The sequence below is a fragment of the Telmatherina bonti genome (genome assembly GCF_933228915.1).
Source record: "Telmatherina bonti genome assembly, chromosome: 15".
Taxonomy (NCBI): domain Eukaryota; kingdom Metazoa; phylum Chordata; class Actinopteri; order Atheriniformes; family Telmatherinidae; genus Telmatherina; species Telmatherina bonti.
Genome location: NC_136613.1, coordinates 5,293,295 through 5,311,624, shown reverse-complemented (window position 1 = coordinate 5,311,624; position 18,330 = coordinate 5,293,295). Strand labels below are relative to the sequence as shown.

Here is an 18,330-nt window from a genome sequence, read left to right as displayed (position 1 = left end):
GGGACAGCAGGGCTCATGCATCACTGGCTAATCAATGAAGAACTTAATGAAGGGAAGAGGCTGCTGCTTTCCTGGACACGGGGTCTTCAGGGAGCGTCAGGCTGAAGGGTTGGTGTCATTAATAAGCCATAGAATCAGGCTGAGCAGAAACAATAATTTCACTAATGGATTGCTGCAAATTTGTAATTGATTAACCATTTGGGTTTATTTACTTACCTCTCAACCTCAACCTTACCGTCTGAACGGAAACGTTTCTCTGTGACATGTTGGTCAGGAAACAGCATCACGTCCTTGGTACGAAATAACAGCACAAATATCTAATTTATCCATCCATCCGTTGTCCGCCGCTGATCCGGGGTCGGGTCGCGGGGGCAGCAGCCTAAGCAGGGAAGCCCAGACTTCCCTCTCCCCAGCCACATTTGCCAACTCTGCGGAGGGATCCCGAGGCGTTCCCAGGCCAGGCGAGAGATATAATCCCTCCAGCGTGTCCTGGGTCTTCCCCGGGGTCTCCTCCCGCTAATAAATACATTTATTTATTAGCTTATCCCGTCCGGCATCAGAGCAAGCACAATGGCTGCTGTGTTGCTGAACAAACAACATGAAGCAGGAAAAGACGGGACAACCATCTGCTACTGTACATCTGTAAATAAACGGAAAACTTCCTGCTGATTCTGTAAGAAAACACAGCAGACAATCATCATGAGCACCTGCGGGAGGAGGGACTTAAACAAGAACAACCACAATGTGTGAAGATGTGAGGACTGAGTGAGTCCTCATATGTGGACATCACATTTTTTGCACCATCATCCTGAATACTGTGCTATTAGAACCTGTTATACTGCCACCTGGTGGTGTCAAAGAGAAAAACACCCTCAGACAGATTCAGGATGGCGGCAGCAGCTCTGAAAGTCATGCGGGCACACCCAACTAAGCAAAGTAAACAAATGCAATGCAGTTAAATTGTTGATTCAAGTGAAGTTATGCATAATAATGTCTGTTTAATACAAGTTTGACCAAAGTTTGTGGTGGGAAGGATCAAGTATGTTGCAAGGCTCGAGAGCCATGTATGTGGACAGAAGAACCTGGCTTTGTCCAACGTGTTAGCTCAATGTTAGAACGAAACGCAGAAGGCTGCAGCCAGAGCCCAGATATAGCAGCCTGCTGGCAAGGCCGGATTAGCCAATGCACATTGTGGGCGCAGGCCCAGGGGCCCATGCTCACTTGGGGCCCACGTAGGGCAAACAGTTTGAACATGAAACATAATGTACATAAAAGCCAGATAGTGTCTAGTGAGATTGGTACCATTGGCTGAGAGATGGTAAAAATGTTGTTTCAGTGGATCATTTACAATTTTCTCAATGTTGCGGTGGGGAAGGGGGGCCCTGGAACACTCTCTGGGCTCAGGAGCCTGTGCACTTTTAATTCGGGCCTGCCTGCTGGCCTCCGACATGAGCTGGACTCTGGACCCCACAAGCCTGAGAGACCCCCACCCACTGCAGTCAACTGCTTCCCCCAGAGAACACCTTGACAACTCGCTCCTCTCGCTATCTGACAGGCTCCGCCCACCTATCTGACAGGCCCCGCCCACTATCTAGATTTTATTAACATGGATGAAAAGAAAAGTGTTTTGTTGTGCAACGGACCGAACCCCACCTGTTTCTTTCTGTCTAAAACACTCCATTCTAGCTCTTATCTCTTGTCTCTGATTGGTCCACTGTGGCAGAGCATCATTTCTGCTCCTTTACGTGTAAAAAGGGACGTCTGTTACAAACGTTGTCATGCATCGCCGTCCTCATACTTCCATGCGTCTTTACATTGTCACGGTTGTTCTGTCAGTTCATCCACTAGAGGGCAGTGCTGAGTTTAGAGTTTACTTCCACGTTCTGATAATACACCGATGTAAAGTTGTTAACAACAGTCTGAAAACACCAGAAGAAGAAAAAAAAAAGCTGTTCTCAACCTCTTAATGTGCTTTTTATTTGGCAGTTTCTGCGTTGTCTTCATAAACTGCCAAATAAAAAGATGGAGCCTTCATCGGTTAAAAGTGAAGCCTATGTAGAAGTGCATAAAACTGCAGTTCCCCCTTCATCCACTAGGGGCTGCAAAACAGAGCAAATCCCCATAGACTCCCATGTTAAAAAGACCAACTTCACAGCAGGAATAAACATGTTTACAGCAGAAATAAACATGTTTACAGCAGGAATAAACATGTTTACAGCCTGGTTTAAAAATCCATTTTAGGTTTAATAGGTCAGGTTTACCTTCAAGACAACTTGCCCGTTTAAAAGTAATTTAATCTCGAAATTCGGCATATTTAGGGGCGTGTCATTTCAATTGACAGTTACCCGATCTCCTGCTTCAAGTCAGAAGAACGTGGAACAACCGCGGTTTCTAGCCGGTTAACAACGTGACTTAGCTTTAGCCCGCTCACCTCCGTTAGCAGGTTAGCTCCTGTTATCTCCAGGTTAGCTCGGTTAGCTCTTAGCTACAGAAAGCTCGGAGTTCGCTCGATGTCAATCATCCACCATGACGCTCACAGCCCCCCTCTCAGCTCCACCTCTTTGCCCATATTTGTATTTTCTGGGATAGACGACACGCATGCCCCTGCCAAGATGGTGATGGTAGGAACCGCCCACCGAGCTTCAATTCAGCTCTTCAGAAATCTACGGGTGACGTCATGGAGGCTCTGCCCATCTTTTATATACAGTCTATGGTTGTCTTCTTTCTATTCCTCTTCTTCTTCTCTGGTTTGTGGCTTTTGCTGATTGTGTGTCAGCTCAACTCAGCACTGCCCTGTGATTTCTGGTGCTTTTTCTCTGTTTTCTCCGCCAAGTGACGGCTAGCTAAGCTAACTTAAAATGGGCTAAATTATGTGACTAACTGACTCATGATGGACTAAACTGTCCCGGTCCATCTGCATATCTGTCCTCTGCATTGAGCGTAAATTACTTTTAGTCTGCTTGTTCCTCATGCTGAACTTGTCAGGATGCTAGCATGATGCAAATACACACATGGACAACAAACATGGAGACATTTCATGGTCTACCTTTGGCATGACATTTGGGATTTGTAGTTCTGCAAAAGAAAAGTTTAAAAACCACAACAAAACAAAACTTTCATTTTTAAAACCCATTATTGTTGGTATGAACAGCATTAGTGTCCCAGTTCACCACTGGGACGCTGCAGGTCCCAGTTCACCACTGGGACGCTGCAGGTCCCAGTTCACCACTGGGACGCTGCAGGTCCCACCTGCAGACCACCTGTACGGCTGAATCCCAAACATCACCCTTCAAACCTCTGCAGCTTGGAAACCTGTGTGCTCTACAGATAATGACATATCATCTGTAGGTGATTATGATGCTGTAACATGACTGGTGAAATCCGGTGTGTGTGTGTGTGTGTGTGTGTGTGTGTGTGTGTTTGCTGCAGGGATGGAGGTAGTGTGGTGATCTGCCACTGCACACGTGTACGTCCGTCCTCTGTAATTGTTTGACACATGATCGTGGGAGGAGGTCATTATAGTTAATGTCCTGAACTGAGGTGCTCGGTGTGCGTGCGTGTGTGTGTTTGTGTGTGTGTGTGTGTGTGGGTGTGTGTGTGTGTGTGTGTGTGTGTGTGTGTGTGTGTGTGTGTGTGTGTGTGTGTGTGTGTGTGAATATGGGATTAGCATCTAAAAAGTGAGAGACACACTGTCCCCTCCGACTAACTAACAACAGGGTGACTCAGCTCATCTCCTGTTCCTGTTACATGATGAGTATTTATCAGGGGATTCATTAATGAGATGCGCCGTGTTTATTCAGTTCCATCCTAAAACCACTTCGATGATTAACGATTCTCTGCTGTGCAGAGTGCTTTGAAGATAACAGCCATAATGGGGTTTTCTCTGCCTCTCCTCACCCAGACTCCACCAAGAAGCTGAAGGATGTGCTGGAGGAGTTTCACGGTGAAGGAGTTCTTTCCAAATACAATCCAGAGCAGGTGAGTGTGTGTGCTCTTCGTCCCCACGCAGACACTAAGGCAGACGCTTAGTCATGCAGCCCAGTGGTGGAGACTCGCCCTCAGAGTCGACGCCTGACGTCAGCGCGTGTCACGGCTGCAGCAGGTCTTCATGTCCTCTCTAACTCCTCATGTTCAGGCTGCTGCTGTTTGATTCAGAGGATGTGAGCAGCATGCTGCTTTAAGGACCCGGAGCACGGCCAACGCAGCTCTCTGGATGCTTGGAGCATTTTTATTGCAACTGCATGCAGGAACTTATTAAAGTTGTATCTTTTAATGAATGTGAAAGAGCAGAAAAACCTGAGAAATCTGGAAAAAAAAAAATCATTTTTGAGGCATAATTGAGTCTCGTTGCTGTGGCATGAATCTGTTAGACGGACCTGAGAGTTACTGTTAAACTGCATAAAATCATCATTTCACTCTAGTTTCAGCTGAGACACAGAACATGTGAAGGTTTAGGTAAATGACATATATATATATATATATATATATATATATATATATATATATATATATATGAAAGAGTTAAATATACAATTATGAATCAAAGATAAGTCAATATATCATGTATTAATATATATATATATATATATATATATATATATATATATATATATATATATATATATATATATATATATATATAAAAGAAAATATTTAAAAAAGAAATATTAAATAAATATTCTATTTTATTTGTTTACTTTCCACTTCCACAAGTGAAAAATGAAATCATATTCAAATTTGCTGCTGGTGTTTTCTTAGAGTGAATCTGTTATTAATGAGCCGATAAATCAGCAGAGTCATTTCTAGTGAAGACAGACAAACAGCTTTTCTGTCACATGATCACAGAAACACCGTCGGAATCTGATGGAAAATATAAACATAAAAACATATTTTTAAAAAGGAAGAACTGATAAAAATCAACTCTGTGTGCAGATGGAATAAGAAGCAAATAATCTGAGGTGCAGAATGTCGTCTGTGTGTGTGTGTGTGTGTGTGTGTGTGTGTGTGTGTGTGTGTGTGTGTGTGTGTGTGTGTGTGTGTGTGTGGAGCCCCATTCTTCGCCGCTCACGCTGTGGCTCCGCCTCCGAGGCCATGCTAACAAATCAGAATCCTGACAAAATGACCGCTTCCGGTAAATCTAGAACGAAGACTGAGAGTAAAACGCTAACTGCACGTTTATATGCAAATGTATAAAAACTAGCTTTCCATGTGTTGCTAGGCAACCAGCGGTGTTTAGAACCTAGGACTGTGACGATATGCTTTTGTACCGGTTCGATTCCGATTTTTTGGGCGCCAATTCGATTTAAATTGCGATTCTCACAATTCTTTGATATTGCTAAAATTTGTAGATAAAAAACAAAATAAATGTATCAAACTTTTCTTTTGAACGTCATTTTTCTTGATTTCAATTAGAAAAAAAACAACACAACAAGCCAGACCATCATTCTGCGGCTATAATGCCCATGTAGACAAGTAAAAAGATCAATAAAAAATAAATAAAAAGGAATAAAAATAAATAAATAAAAATGACAAAAATTTAATAATGAATTATATTTATTTACTTGAAAAAAAAAATCTATTTTAAAATTGTGAAGCAAAAAAATCCAATTTTTGATTTTTCGATTTGATTTTTCCACCCTACACTCTCAAAAATAGAGGTACAAGATAGGGACATTTCTGTACCTATAGGTAAATTTTAAAGAAATGTTCTCTCAAAAGTACAATACTGGTCTTTAAGAGACCAGAAGCACCTTCAGAGTACGAAAAAGGGTTCAAAGTGACATAAAGTACAAATTTGTACCATTTCGACCATAAGGGTACCTGCAGCATTGAAAAATGTGATGTTAATGGCTGTAATGTTACAAACTGGAGCAGAGTTGAGTGATGACAGTAGTACTACTTAACAGTCATTTACTACACCAGACAATGAAGGTCAGATGCTGCAAACTAAGTGTACGGCTGGTCAGTAGTTTGAGTTTTTGAAGATTATTTCTAGATTAAAGATAAGATAATATTGCTAAGTGGCATGGACCAGGTCTAATGCTGTGGAAACATAACTTGATAAGGTGAGGTTGAACTTAATAAGGTACAAAAATAGACCAGAACTGAAGGGTACAGAAATGTCTCTCAAAAGAGTACACCCCCAGCGACAAGCATTTGTACCTTTTTAGGTACAAGATGGTACCTCTATTTTTGATGAGAAACGCATCATCGTCATATTTCATCATCGTCAGCTTAATTTTCCATCTTTTCTCTTTCGTTCCTCGTCCTCTCAGGCGTAAACGTATATCTAAATACTTGTATGGAGTACTGACAGTAGTAACCTGAAGTACAGAATTTATTTGGACATTTTAACGGTGTTTCTTTGTTGATTTAGTTTATCTTTATCAATTCAGCTGAAAAGAATTCAAACAGAAGTTTCTGTTTGTCAGAATCTGGTTTTATTTCTACGAGAGCAGACGTGATTCATTCGCTCCCTGCTGCACAGGACTCGTTCCATTTCCCTTTTTTCCTCTTCATCATCACCTCCTCTCGGCGATGACATGACGGACAGCCTGGCTGGAAGTTCGGCGCCGTAACTACCAGACTTGATGTTCAGGAGGTCTTCCCGAGACCCCGCCATTACCTGGCGCCACAATGACCACTCTGTGTGTGTGTGTGTGTGTGTGTGTGTGTGTGTGTGTGTGTGTGTGTGTGTGTGTGTGTGAGACTCATCAGTATCAGCAGCAGAGGAATCTATTTGACCCAACAGGCGACAAAAGAAGCTCAACGTTTCCTTTGCTTCCTCTGAATTACAGTTTACACACAAACATTGACACATTTAGGAAGTGGTGTAGTCCAGGGTATACGCAGGTATATGCTGGTATACCAATTTCTGGTATACCTGCGTATACCCGCGTATAGTCAGAGTTGAGTATACCCACTTCTAAACCCCATGAGATGCTGCTTTCACAATTACAAACATCCCTACACATGTAGCTACGTCACCCAGCGGCCCAGATGAGGTTACCAGTATGCTACACTGGTGCAGTTAGCCATCAGCTGGTTTAACTTCAGCCTGAACATAGACATAATACAGATATATATGTCTATGAGCCTGTCTCTCTCCAGTCTGTGTGCAGTACTGGCTTAGTTATTCCATAACTCTTCATCCCTGAAACCGAAGAACAGAAACGATGTGACGATGAACAGATATACTGATGGGTTTATGTAGAGTAGTCCTACATGTCACTGTTTCTGAAACTGTGTTTTCTGGGATACTTTTATTCTGGCTTTCCTTTCTTTTTTTAATAAAGGGCAAAAAATTGAGAGTATACTCACTTCTTGAGGGACCAGTACACCACTGCATTCGGGGGAAATGCGTCTGGATAAAGCTTTTAGTGTTGGGATGGCTTCTCGTCCCTCATCAGGGAGGGATTTTAGGAATTTCACGTGGGGCGGGGAAGAAGGGGCAACAGGATGTGATGAAAATGCCCTGAATGTTAATGAATTTTGGATAAAAAAGATCCACACACACACAGAAAAAAAAAACGATTTATCCGAGGTACTGATACGAGAAGTTTTACTCCTGATTTTGTCGTTCCACCGTGTGAAACAACGACATCATTGTTATTCTTAAAGACTCAGGACGTAACTTTGAGAGCGTCGCAGTTTCACGCCGTTTGGATCATATTTGATACATGAACTTTTGACACCTTTTGCTTTTTCTGCTAAAAACAAAACGCTTGCACATACAGCCTGATAACTGCCCCCTGGTGGACACTTCCTGCATTGCAGTCACAAGTTGCAGGAAGATGCCGGAACCAAGCAGCGAGACGCAGGTACATCCTGGACAGGTCACCTGTCCACCTCAAACAGTTTTTTCATTTAGCCTTTATTTAACCAGGTTATTCTGCCGAGAACAAACACCTCTTTTCCGAGGGAGACATGCCTGAGAGAGCAGCGGCGTTAAACACAGACAAGGCGTCGGCCGGGAGTTGAACTCATTCAGAGTCACAGTGGCTTCAAACTGAAGCTCAGATTGGAACTTATTTGTAAGTATTTGGTGGTGAAAACTGAAAGGCTTTCTTTGCCAGCTCTACTTGTACTTTGTGGACAAGTTGCAGAGTGGAGACGGTGGCCAAAGACAAAGAGCCAATCACATGAAATTAAGCTAAGGTGTACGTCTGGCAGGCAGTGGGAGGAAGCTGGAGGACTCATAGAGAAGCAACTCGTACACGGGAAGAACATGCAAACTCCATGCAGAGAGGCTGCTGATCTGGTCACCGTTAGAAGATTCTCCTGCAGATTTATCAGCATTTTCTCCACAATCATGTTTTCTTGTCAACATGTTTAGTTTCTTGCAAACGAGGACAGAGTCTCTGAAGCGTCCCGTCTCAACTGTAAAAGATGCTCAGCATGTTCAGGAATTCATGCCGGGCTGACTGACATGTTGCAGCTCACACATGATGGGCTCATTTTTCAGCCTGATGAAGATGAAGTTGTGCTTCAGCAGGACAGGAAGACGCCTCACATCTACGGTCTGGACAGGACAGAAGCCCTGCAGACCGAAGCCTTTTAATGCCCAAATGAAATGATTCTGCAGCCCTGGAAAAATGAAGCTTAAATGAAGCGTGTAAATGTGTCACAGCTGCCCTTGGGAAGTATTTACAGACTGGCGAGCTTGAATGGGAGCCCGCTCACACGGAGAGTAAACACGTTTTCCTGAGGGTCTGAAATTTCCATGAAAGCATCTGGGTGCACGTAGATCCTGAGCACAAACACAGCTTTTATGTTTCACAGTTCTGCCCTCTGCGCTGTGTGTGAGAAGTGTGTGTTCGCTGTGGTGCGAGTGCACACGAGCATATTTTTCTGAACTCGCTGTGCTACATGATGCACAGCAAATTACAGCCTCGTGGTGTCTTTGGCCAAATAAGGAGAGAGAAGTGTTATGAATAATGCCTGGCAGGCCTTGGCAGCTCGCGAGGTCAACGGTGCAGAGCCGAGGGAGGGTCCGGATCACGGCGCGTTCTCCTGTGATGGCCGTCACGTTAAGCTGCTACGAATCCAACAAAACGCACATCAGAAGAAATGCCAAGTTATTGCTCTTATTTTGGTGATATCCTCAAAGTTAAAATTTATCTTCAATATGAACATAGACTCACTCGTTTAATAACGTCAACCTTCCAGTACCTGGTCAGTCCCATTTTTCCTCCGGAACTGCCTTCACTCTGGACATGACAGATTCAACAAGATGTGGCAAACGCGTGTCTCCCGTTCTACCTCATCACCATGAGAATTTCCCATTCTACCTCATCACCATGAGAATCTCCCGTTCCACCTCATCACCATGAGAATCTCCCGTTCCACCTCATCATGATGAGAATCTCCCGTTCCACCTCATGTCCATGAGAATCTCCCGTTCCACCTCATGTCCATGAGAATCTCCCGTTCCACCTCATCACCGTGAGAATTTCCCATTCTACCTCATCACCATGAGAATCTCCCGTTCCACCTCATCACCATGAGAATCTCCCGTTCCACCTCATCATGATGAGAATCTCCCGTTCCACCTCATCATGATGAGAATCTCCCGTTCCACCTCATCACCATGAGAATCTCCCGTTCCACCTCATCATGATGAGAATCTCCCGTTCCACCTCATCACCATGAGAATCTCTCGTTCCACCTTATCACCATGAGAATCTCCCGTTCCACCTCATCACGATTAGAATCTCCCGTTCCACCTCATCACGATGAGAATCTCCTGTTCCACCTCATCACCATGAGAATCTCTCGTTCCACCTCATGTCCATGAGAATCTCCCGTTCCACCTCATCACCATGAGAATCTCTCGTTCCACCTCATGTCCATGATAATCTCCCGTTCCACCACATCACCATGAGAATCTCTCGTTCCACCTCATGTCCATGATAATCTCCCGTTCCACCTCATCACGATGAGAATCTCCCGTTCCACCTCATCACGATGAGAATCTCCCGTTCCACCTCATGTCCATGAGAATCTCCCGTTCCACCTCATCACCATGAGAATCTCCCGTTCCACCTCATCACCATGAGAATCTCCCGTTCCACCTCATCACCATGAGAATCTCCCGTTCCACCTCATCACCATGAGAATCTCCCGTTCCACCTCATCACCATGAGAATCTCCCGTTCCACCACATCACCATGAGAATCTCCCGTTCCACCTCATCACCATGAGAATCTCCCGTTCCACCTCATCATGATGAGAATCTCCCGTTCCACCTCATGTCCATGAGAATCTCCCGTTCCACCTCATGTCCATGAGAATCTCCCGTTCCACCTCATCACCGTGAGAATCTCCTGTTCCACCTCATCATGATGAGAATCTCCCGTTCCACCTCATCACCATGAGAATCTCCCGTTCCACCTCATCACCATGAGAATCTCCCGTTCCACCTCATGTCCATGAGAATCTCCCGTTCCACCTCATCATCATGAGAATCTCCCGTTCCACCTCATCACCATGAGAATCTCCCGTTCCACCTCATCACTATGAGAATCTCCCGTTCCACCTCATCACCATGAGAATCTCCCGTTCCACCTCATCACCATGAGAATCTCCCGTTCCACCTCATCACCATGAGAATCTCCCGTTCCACCTCATGTCCATGAGAATCTCCCGTTCCACCTCATCACCATGAGAATCTCCCGTTCCACCTCATCACGATGAGAATCTCCCGTTCCACCTCATCATGATGAGAATCTCCCGTTCCACCTCATCACCATGAGAATCTCCCGTTCCACCTCATCACCATGAGAATCTCCCATTCCACCTCATGTCCATGAGAATCTCCCGTTCCACCTCATCACCATGAGAATCTCCCGTTCCACCTCATCACCATGAGAATCTCCTGTTCCACCTCATCATGATGAGAATCTCCCGTTCCACCTCATCATGATGAGAATCTCCCGTTCCACCTTATCATGATGAGAATCTCCTGTTCCACCTCATCATGATGAGAATCTCCTGTTCCACCTCATCACCATGAGAATCTCCCGTTCCACCTCATGTCCATGAGAATCTCCCGTTCCACCTCATCACCATGAGAATCTCCCGTTCCACCTCATCACCATGAGAATCTCCCGTTCCACCTCATCATGATGAGAATCTCCCGTTCCTCCTCATCACCATGAGAATCTCCCGTTCCACCTCATGTCCATGAGAATCTCCCGTTCCACCTCATCACCATGAGAATCTCCCATTCCACCTCATCACCATGAGAATCTCCCGTTCCACCTCATGTCCATGAGAATCTCCCGTTCCACCTCATCACCATGAGAATCTCCCGTTCCACCTCATCACCATGAGAATCTCCCGTTCCACCTCATCACCATGAGAATCTCCCGTTCCACCTCATCACCATGAGAATCTCCCGTTCCACCTCATCACCATGAGAATCTCCCGTTCCACCTCATGTCCATGAGAATCTCCCGTTCCACCTCATCACCATGAGAATCTCCCGTTCCACCTCATCACCATGAGAATCTCCTGTTCCACCTCATCACCATGAGAATCTCCCGTTCCACCTCATCATGATGTGAATCTCCTGTTCAACCTCATCACCATGAGAATCTCCCGTTCCACCTCATCACCATGAGAATCTCCCGTTCCACCTCATGTCCATGAGAATCTCCCATTCCACCTCATCACCATGAGAATCTCCCGTTCCACCTCATCATGATGAGAATCTCCTGTTCAACCTCATCACCATGAGAATCTCCCGTTCCACCTCATCACCATGAGAATCTCCCGTTCCACCTCATCATGATGAGAATCTCCCGTTCCTCCTCATCACCATGAGAATCTCCCGTTCCACCTCATCACCATGAGAATCTCCCGTTCCACCTCATCACCATGAGAATCTCCCGTTCCACCTCATCACCATGAGAATCTCCCGTTCCACCTCATCACCATGAGAATCTCCCGTTCCACCTCATGTCCATGAGAATCTCCCGTTCCACCTCATCACCATGAGAATCTCCCGTTCCACCTCATCACCATGAGAATCTCCTGTTCCACCTCATCACCATGAGAATCTCCCGTTCCACCTCATCATGATGAGAATCTCCTGTTCAACCTCATCACCATGAGAATCTCCCGTTCCACCTCATCACCATGAGAATCTCCCGTTCCACCTCATGTCCATGAGAATCTCCCGTTCCACCTCATCACCATGAGAATCTCCCGTTCCACCTCATCACCATGAGAATCTCCCGTTCCACCTCATCACCATGAGAATCTCCCGTTCCACCTCATCACCATGAGAATCTCCCGTTCCACCTCATGTCCATGAGAATCTCCCGTTCCACCTCATCACCATGAGAATCTCCCGTTCCACCTCATCACCATGAGAATCTCCTGTTCCACCTCATCACCATGAGAATCTCCCGTTCCACCTCATCATGATGAGAATCTCCTGTTCAACCTCATCACCATGAGAATCTCCCGTTCCACCTCATCACCATGAGAATCTCCCGTTCCACCTCATGTCCATGAGAATCTCCCGTTCCACCTCATCACCATGAGAATCTCCCGTTCCACCTCATCACCATGAGAATCTCCTGTTCAACCTCATCATGATGAGAATCTCCCCTCAAACAGCTGCTCTGCTGCAGGTTTAGTGGTGCAGTAGTGAGAAAGGTCCCCCCTCTCAAACAGTTTCTACTTCTTCATGGTTTCATCATCGTTCAGGCTGTAGTGAAAGATGAGTTTCACTCGGTATGAATTGTGTTTCCTTCCCAGCGTTGCTCTGCTGAATAGTTTAGGTGGAGTTAGCCTGCCATGTGAACTGTTGTCTGTGCGTTGTGTGTGTGTGTGTGTGTGTGTGTGTGTGTGTGTGTGTGTGTGTGTGTGTGTGTGTGTGTGTGTGTTGTGTTTCCTCCCTGGTGGAGCGGAATGTAGGTATGGAATCAGCAACAACCATCTTCACCACACACCAACCAGCTAACCCCTTCTCTTCTTTTACCCACCCCCCCCTTCACTTCCTCCTCCTTCTTTCCGCTTCCTTCTCCCGTTCACTGTTTAACAGAAGCAAGACGTTCTGAACCAAGTAAGCGTTGGCCCGGCGGGCTCTGCATGCTGTGTGGTGTCCGTGTCGGCAGACTGCATGCACATTCTGTCTACTAACACCACATAACCCGGTCTTCTCTGCTGCAGATGGTCCCTCGCCCTGCCGGAGGGCAAAAGGCCACAGTTCATGGGGTCATTTGTTTCACAGCTACAATGCACCTGCCTCGTGGCTGTGCCGGGGGAGGGGGAGGGCCTGGGGAGGTTGCTGGGAATATACAACATTTCTGCATTAGTTTGATTATTTATTTATTGTTTTCTTTGACTCCATGGGCCTCCAAGGTTTTATCTGGAGGCAGCTCTCAGCTCTTCCATTCACTTCTTGTTAGACTTAGACAAACATTCCTTCGGTCGTCTGACTTCACTCTGATGAATCTGCCACCTCATATTAAAGCAGTTGATCCTTTCAGGGTTGATCAACTTGAACTTAAAACCCATCACCTGTCTCTCTTCTTCATATCTGTAAACATGTTCCGTCCATCCGCTGTCGGCGTCCACCCGTCCATGTTGCTCGGTTTTCCATTGAAGCTCTTTCCTCTTTCCTTCCCTCCTGTAGCCCATCGACTATGAGGGCTTCCAGCTCTTCATGGCCACTTACCTGGAGAACGACATCCCAGAGGAGCTGTGTCAGCACCTCTTCACCTCATTCAAGAGCAAGACGGGTGGCTGCTCCCCAGACCACCAGCCTCGACCAGGAACCAGCTTACTGGGTAGGTATGAAGGATGACATGAAAACAGGCATCGATCTTGGTTTAAAATGTTTGTTTCTGGAGGGCAAGGATAAACACAGCAAAGACAAAAATCCTCACCTCATGACCTTTATAAAGTTTAGTTCAATTCAGCATTATTTATACTGCACCAGTTCCCAACAAAGTAATTTCAAAGCACTTTTACTGACACAGCCCAGCTCATTGTGGCACAGTTATAATCCAGTTAAAACAAACCCTTTAGTCCGATTTCTAAATTCTAAATTAGTTTATGAATGTCATGACCCACCTAAGAAAACCAAGAGATTGCGTCAAATCCTTCTCCTTCATCCTGACCTGCAGGAGGAGACAGTGGAGAGGAAAACACCCTTTTAATTTGATGAGGGCGGAGCTAGAGGGGTGGCCAGAGTGGCATCACACCCCTCTGCAATCTGACTGGACACCTCAGGTGATTGACAGGTCCCTGTGCGAAGTTTGAAAAGTCTTTACAGACATACATACATCATCCATTCATTCATTTTCCTAAACGTTTAGTCCGATGAAGGGTCGCGGGGAAGTTAGAGCCGATCCCAGCGGTCTTTGGGTGAAAGGCAGGGCACACCCTGGACAGCTCGCCAGTCCATCACAGGACCACACTTACATCAGTTTTAAGTAAATATTATTTTTCTAATTATTAATCCTTTACAGCTATTAACGATATGTAAGGCTATCTGCCTGATGGTAGCGCAAAGCTACGTAGCAGTGCTAATCTAGCGATATGCTGGCAATACATTAGAAACCACGTCATGTTTAGTTTTCAGTAAGTGTTTTGAGGGACCACACACTAACTCAGTTAGGCAAGATTTTTACATAACAGCTATAAAGATGCTAAAGAGTACCTCAGTTTCCATGTTACTTTGTGCTGACTTGCTAGTGCTACACGATCCAGTTTCATTTAAATGGTAGGCTAGCAAAGCTGCTAGTTTCTTTTAAAGTAGCTACAGAACAAAAATGTGGAAAACATATTCTGTAACTAATCTGATTTTGTATAAGAACATGTAAAAATTAAGAAAAAGAGGAATTTATGACTGTGATCCAGTCTATCATCACCATCAGACATCAAACCAGAACTGACCCGTCTTACCACATCAAGCTCCACATAGTAACAAACTAAGCACTGCGTTTGTTGGTGGACCAAGTCCGCTTCTTTGGTCCAAATCAGAATTTGTTTGGCACATTCCCATTTCCTCAAACGACTTTCTGAGCGGTCTCTGATTCAGATCAAAAAGGATGATGTGAATGGACCCTTAGAATGAAAGGAATGTGGAGTTCCCCAAGGGTTCATCCTGGGACTCTACAGGTCATAAAGAACAACATTAGTGACCATAGTTACGGTTACCTCAGATGTCACACCGATTTATATTACAATGTCATGAGGAGACCAAGGATCCAGGATCATGGTAAGTGCATTTAAGAGTTTAATGATGGAACTTTCTTTCATTGAAGAAAAACAAAACTGAGGGGATCTTTGGAGCTCTTTGCAGCTAAAGAGAAACTGTTAAAGGTCACCACAAAGCATCACTACATACACCTAAAAACCACAAACTAGGCCAAAAAAAGACATGAAAACCAAAAACTAGGCCAGCAATTTGCCTAAAACCACCAACCAGGCCATAAGTCCACCTAAAAACAACCAAGGCCAGAAATTGTCCTAAAAACCAGCAACCAGGCTAGCAATTCACCTAAAACCACCAACTGAGCCAAAAAACAGACAAAAAAAAAAACACCAACTAGGCCAGAAATCTGGGTGTAGTTATGGAATCAGACCAACCACATTAGGGAGTAACAAAGTCAACCTATTATTACTTTAAGAAAATTCAAGATTCAAGATTTAACACATTTTTATTTGTTCCCACAGCGGGGACATTTACGGTGCAAAAGCAGCAAAACCACTCAGAGATAAAAAGCAGTGAGAAGTACAAGACATAGACGAGAATAAGAATTACTAGGTAGAGAACATAAAAAGTATTAAGAAGAATATAACAGTTTTGTCTGCAGGTATACCTGCACATAGTTCAGAGAGGAGTGTTCCTGAGATAATATGTATCAGAAATAAATATTTCAGGTATGATATTTGTGCAGAAACAGTGAAATGCCCTACAAGAGAAACGTTACTAAGTCCAGTGATGAGTCCAGGCCTTCATCTTCAGTTGGCTTGACGACTGTAAAAGGGTCTGAACTGCATGAAAACTGTTTTTGTTTACATGTTTCTTTAAACTTGATGATGTTCTTTCTTTTTGTTTCGAATTCTCAGTAAAACTTTTTTTATAAACAGCTGAGTTTCTTTTTGCTGTTGGGTGAAAGTGAGTTTGTAACGTCTCCGATCACCTGCTGTCCACCGCGGATAGCTGACTGACAGCTGTCGTCCTCCATCATTAATATAACCTGCTGTGTGCGGCTGCCTTCCACCTCTGACTCAGATGCTTGTCATCGATGGTTTGTAGTTTTCTCTGGCAGCACTTTCACACATTTAGCGTTACTGAGTCTTAAAATGGTCTGCTGAGTCAGCAGGACAGATGTCTGACTCACAGTTCTGTGGAGCAAATTGGAGTTTGATTTGGTTCAGTTCGACTTCCTCCTTCATGCAGGATCTGTTATGTTGTCTCCAACGAGAAGAGCTAAAACTGCAGACCACACTGCTGCAACTTGGTTGGTGTGATATGATAAAAAGATTTTGTACAATCTTGGCTGGATAATCATTGATTGAAAAACAAGAAGATAGATAAGCGACAGACTGCAATGTTTTATGATTTTGGCTCACTTTGCACCAGACATGAACCTTCAGAGATCACATGGCCAACAGATTGATCATACACTGGTTAGCGCCTGCGCTAATTGCACACACGATTGTCTCCTGTGCTAAGACAACCATGCTAAAAGAACACACGGTTGTTTTCCGTGCTAACTGCACACATGGCTGTCTCTTGTTCTAAACACAGCCACGCTAAATGCAAACATGGCTTTTTACCACGCTAAATTGCCACACGATTGTCTCCTGCGCTAAATGCAACCGTGCTAAAAGCACACACGACTGTCTCCCGTGCTAAACGCACACATGGCTGTCTCCTGTGCTAAACGCAACCATGCTAAATGCACAAATAGCATTCTCCCATGCTAAACGCACACGTGGCTGTCTCCTGTGCTAAACGCACACATGGCTGTCTCCTGTGCTAAACGCAACCATGCTAAATGCACAAATAGCATTCTCCCATGCTAAACGCACACGTGGCTGTCTCCTGTGCTAAACGCACACATGGCTGTCTCCTGTGCTAAACGCAACCATGCTAAATGCACAAATAGCATTCTCCCATGCTAAACACACACGTGGCTGTCTCCTGTGCTAAACGCACACATGGCTGTCTCCTGTGCTAAACACAACCATGCTAAATGCACAAATAGCATTCTCCCATGCTAAACACACACATGGCTGTCTCCTGTGCTAAACGCAACCATGCTAAATGCACAAATAGCTTTCTCCTGCGCTAAATGCACAAAGATTGTCTCCTGCGCTAAACGCAGCCACGCTAAATGCAAACATGGCTTTTTCCTGCGCTAAATTGCCACACGATTGTCTCCTGCACTAAACGCAATCGCGCTAAACGCACACGATTGTCTCCCGTGCTAAATACACCAGTGCTAAACACACACATGCTTTGTGCTCTGTGCGAGCTGAGTACCAGTTTAGCCTTTCCGTGGTTGCTGGTGCTGTGTGGGCTCTGGAAGCTGGAGCTGCTGAGCAGCTGAGGACACAGATGGAACGCTATATTAGAAAACTATTTCTGTGGGAAAATGTTTGTAGAAGTGAGAAGAGAATGTCTTCATCTAAAGGAGCCTGAAAAGCTTCCTTTCCCCTCACAGATTACTAAGATTTGCATCCTAACTGCCGTCTCCATGCACACTTTTATTTATATGTTTACATTTACATCTTGTTTTGGTAAGAAAAGGCCAGTTTCAACACTCTACTACATTACTGACTACTGACATTACATCGCCTGGTGGAGGAAGGAGACAGCAGTCTGTCAATGGGATAAACTGGATCCATCCCAAACCAAAAGACCTGAGGGACGCACCCTGGATGATCAGATCGCCTGCTGCACAGGCTCTCAGGAAGTCCGCATTCAGAGCTTGTGCTGCCACCTGCTGGTGGATCCTGAATCACATCCCAGATTTGGTTGAATTATCTTCAAGTTGAGGGCTGACACATCAGGTCCCCGAGAGGTCCTGCAACTTTTAGCAGCCGGCCTTGGCCACCCCTGTTTTAGTTCCTTCCAGGTTCTGAAGACTCCAGAACTTCCTCATCATCCAGCTTTCATGGCCGAATGAAAAGAATGACGTCTGGAAACAAAAATTGTGACTTTCTGTATGTTACTCTGACATCAGCTTTGTTTCCCGTTACAGGACATGTAAAACTGGACGTTTGGCCAGACCAGCTGCATTTAACTGGTTTTTATATAAATACCACACAGGATGTAACATGCGCTCTCTTTCCCGA

General features: G+C 44.9%; 1 protein-coding gene across 1 annotated transcript in view; it reads left to right on the top strand.

Annotated features, from left to right (window-relative positions):
• The window catches only part of dgkg (diacylglycerol kinase, gamma), a gene marked incomplete at its 3' end in the record, with an annotated part of 148,202 nt that overhangs the window by 12,221 nt on the left and 117,651 nt on the right, over window positions 1-18,330 (top strand). The window contains exons 2-4 of the mRNA XM_079254506.1: window positions 3,902-3,978; window positions 13,055-13,075; window positions 13,649-13,802. Of these exons, the coding sequence (XP_079110632.1) occupies window positions 3,902-3,978; window positions 13,055-13,075; window positions 13,649-13,802 (252 nt within the window). The remainder of the gene's footprint in view (window positions 1-3,901; window positions 3,979-13,054; window positions 13,076-13,648; window positions 13,803-18,330) is intronic.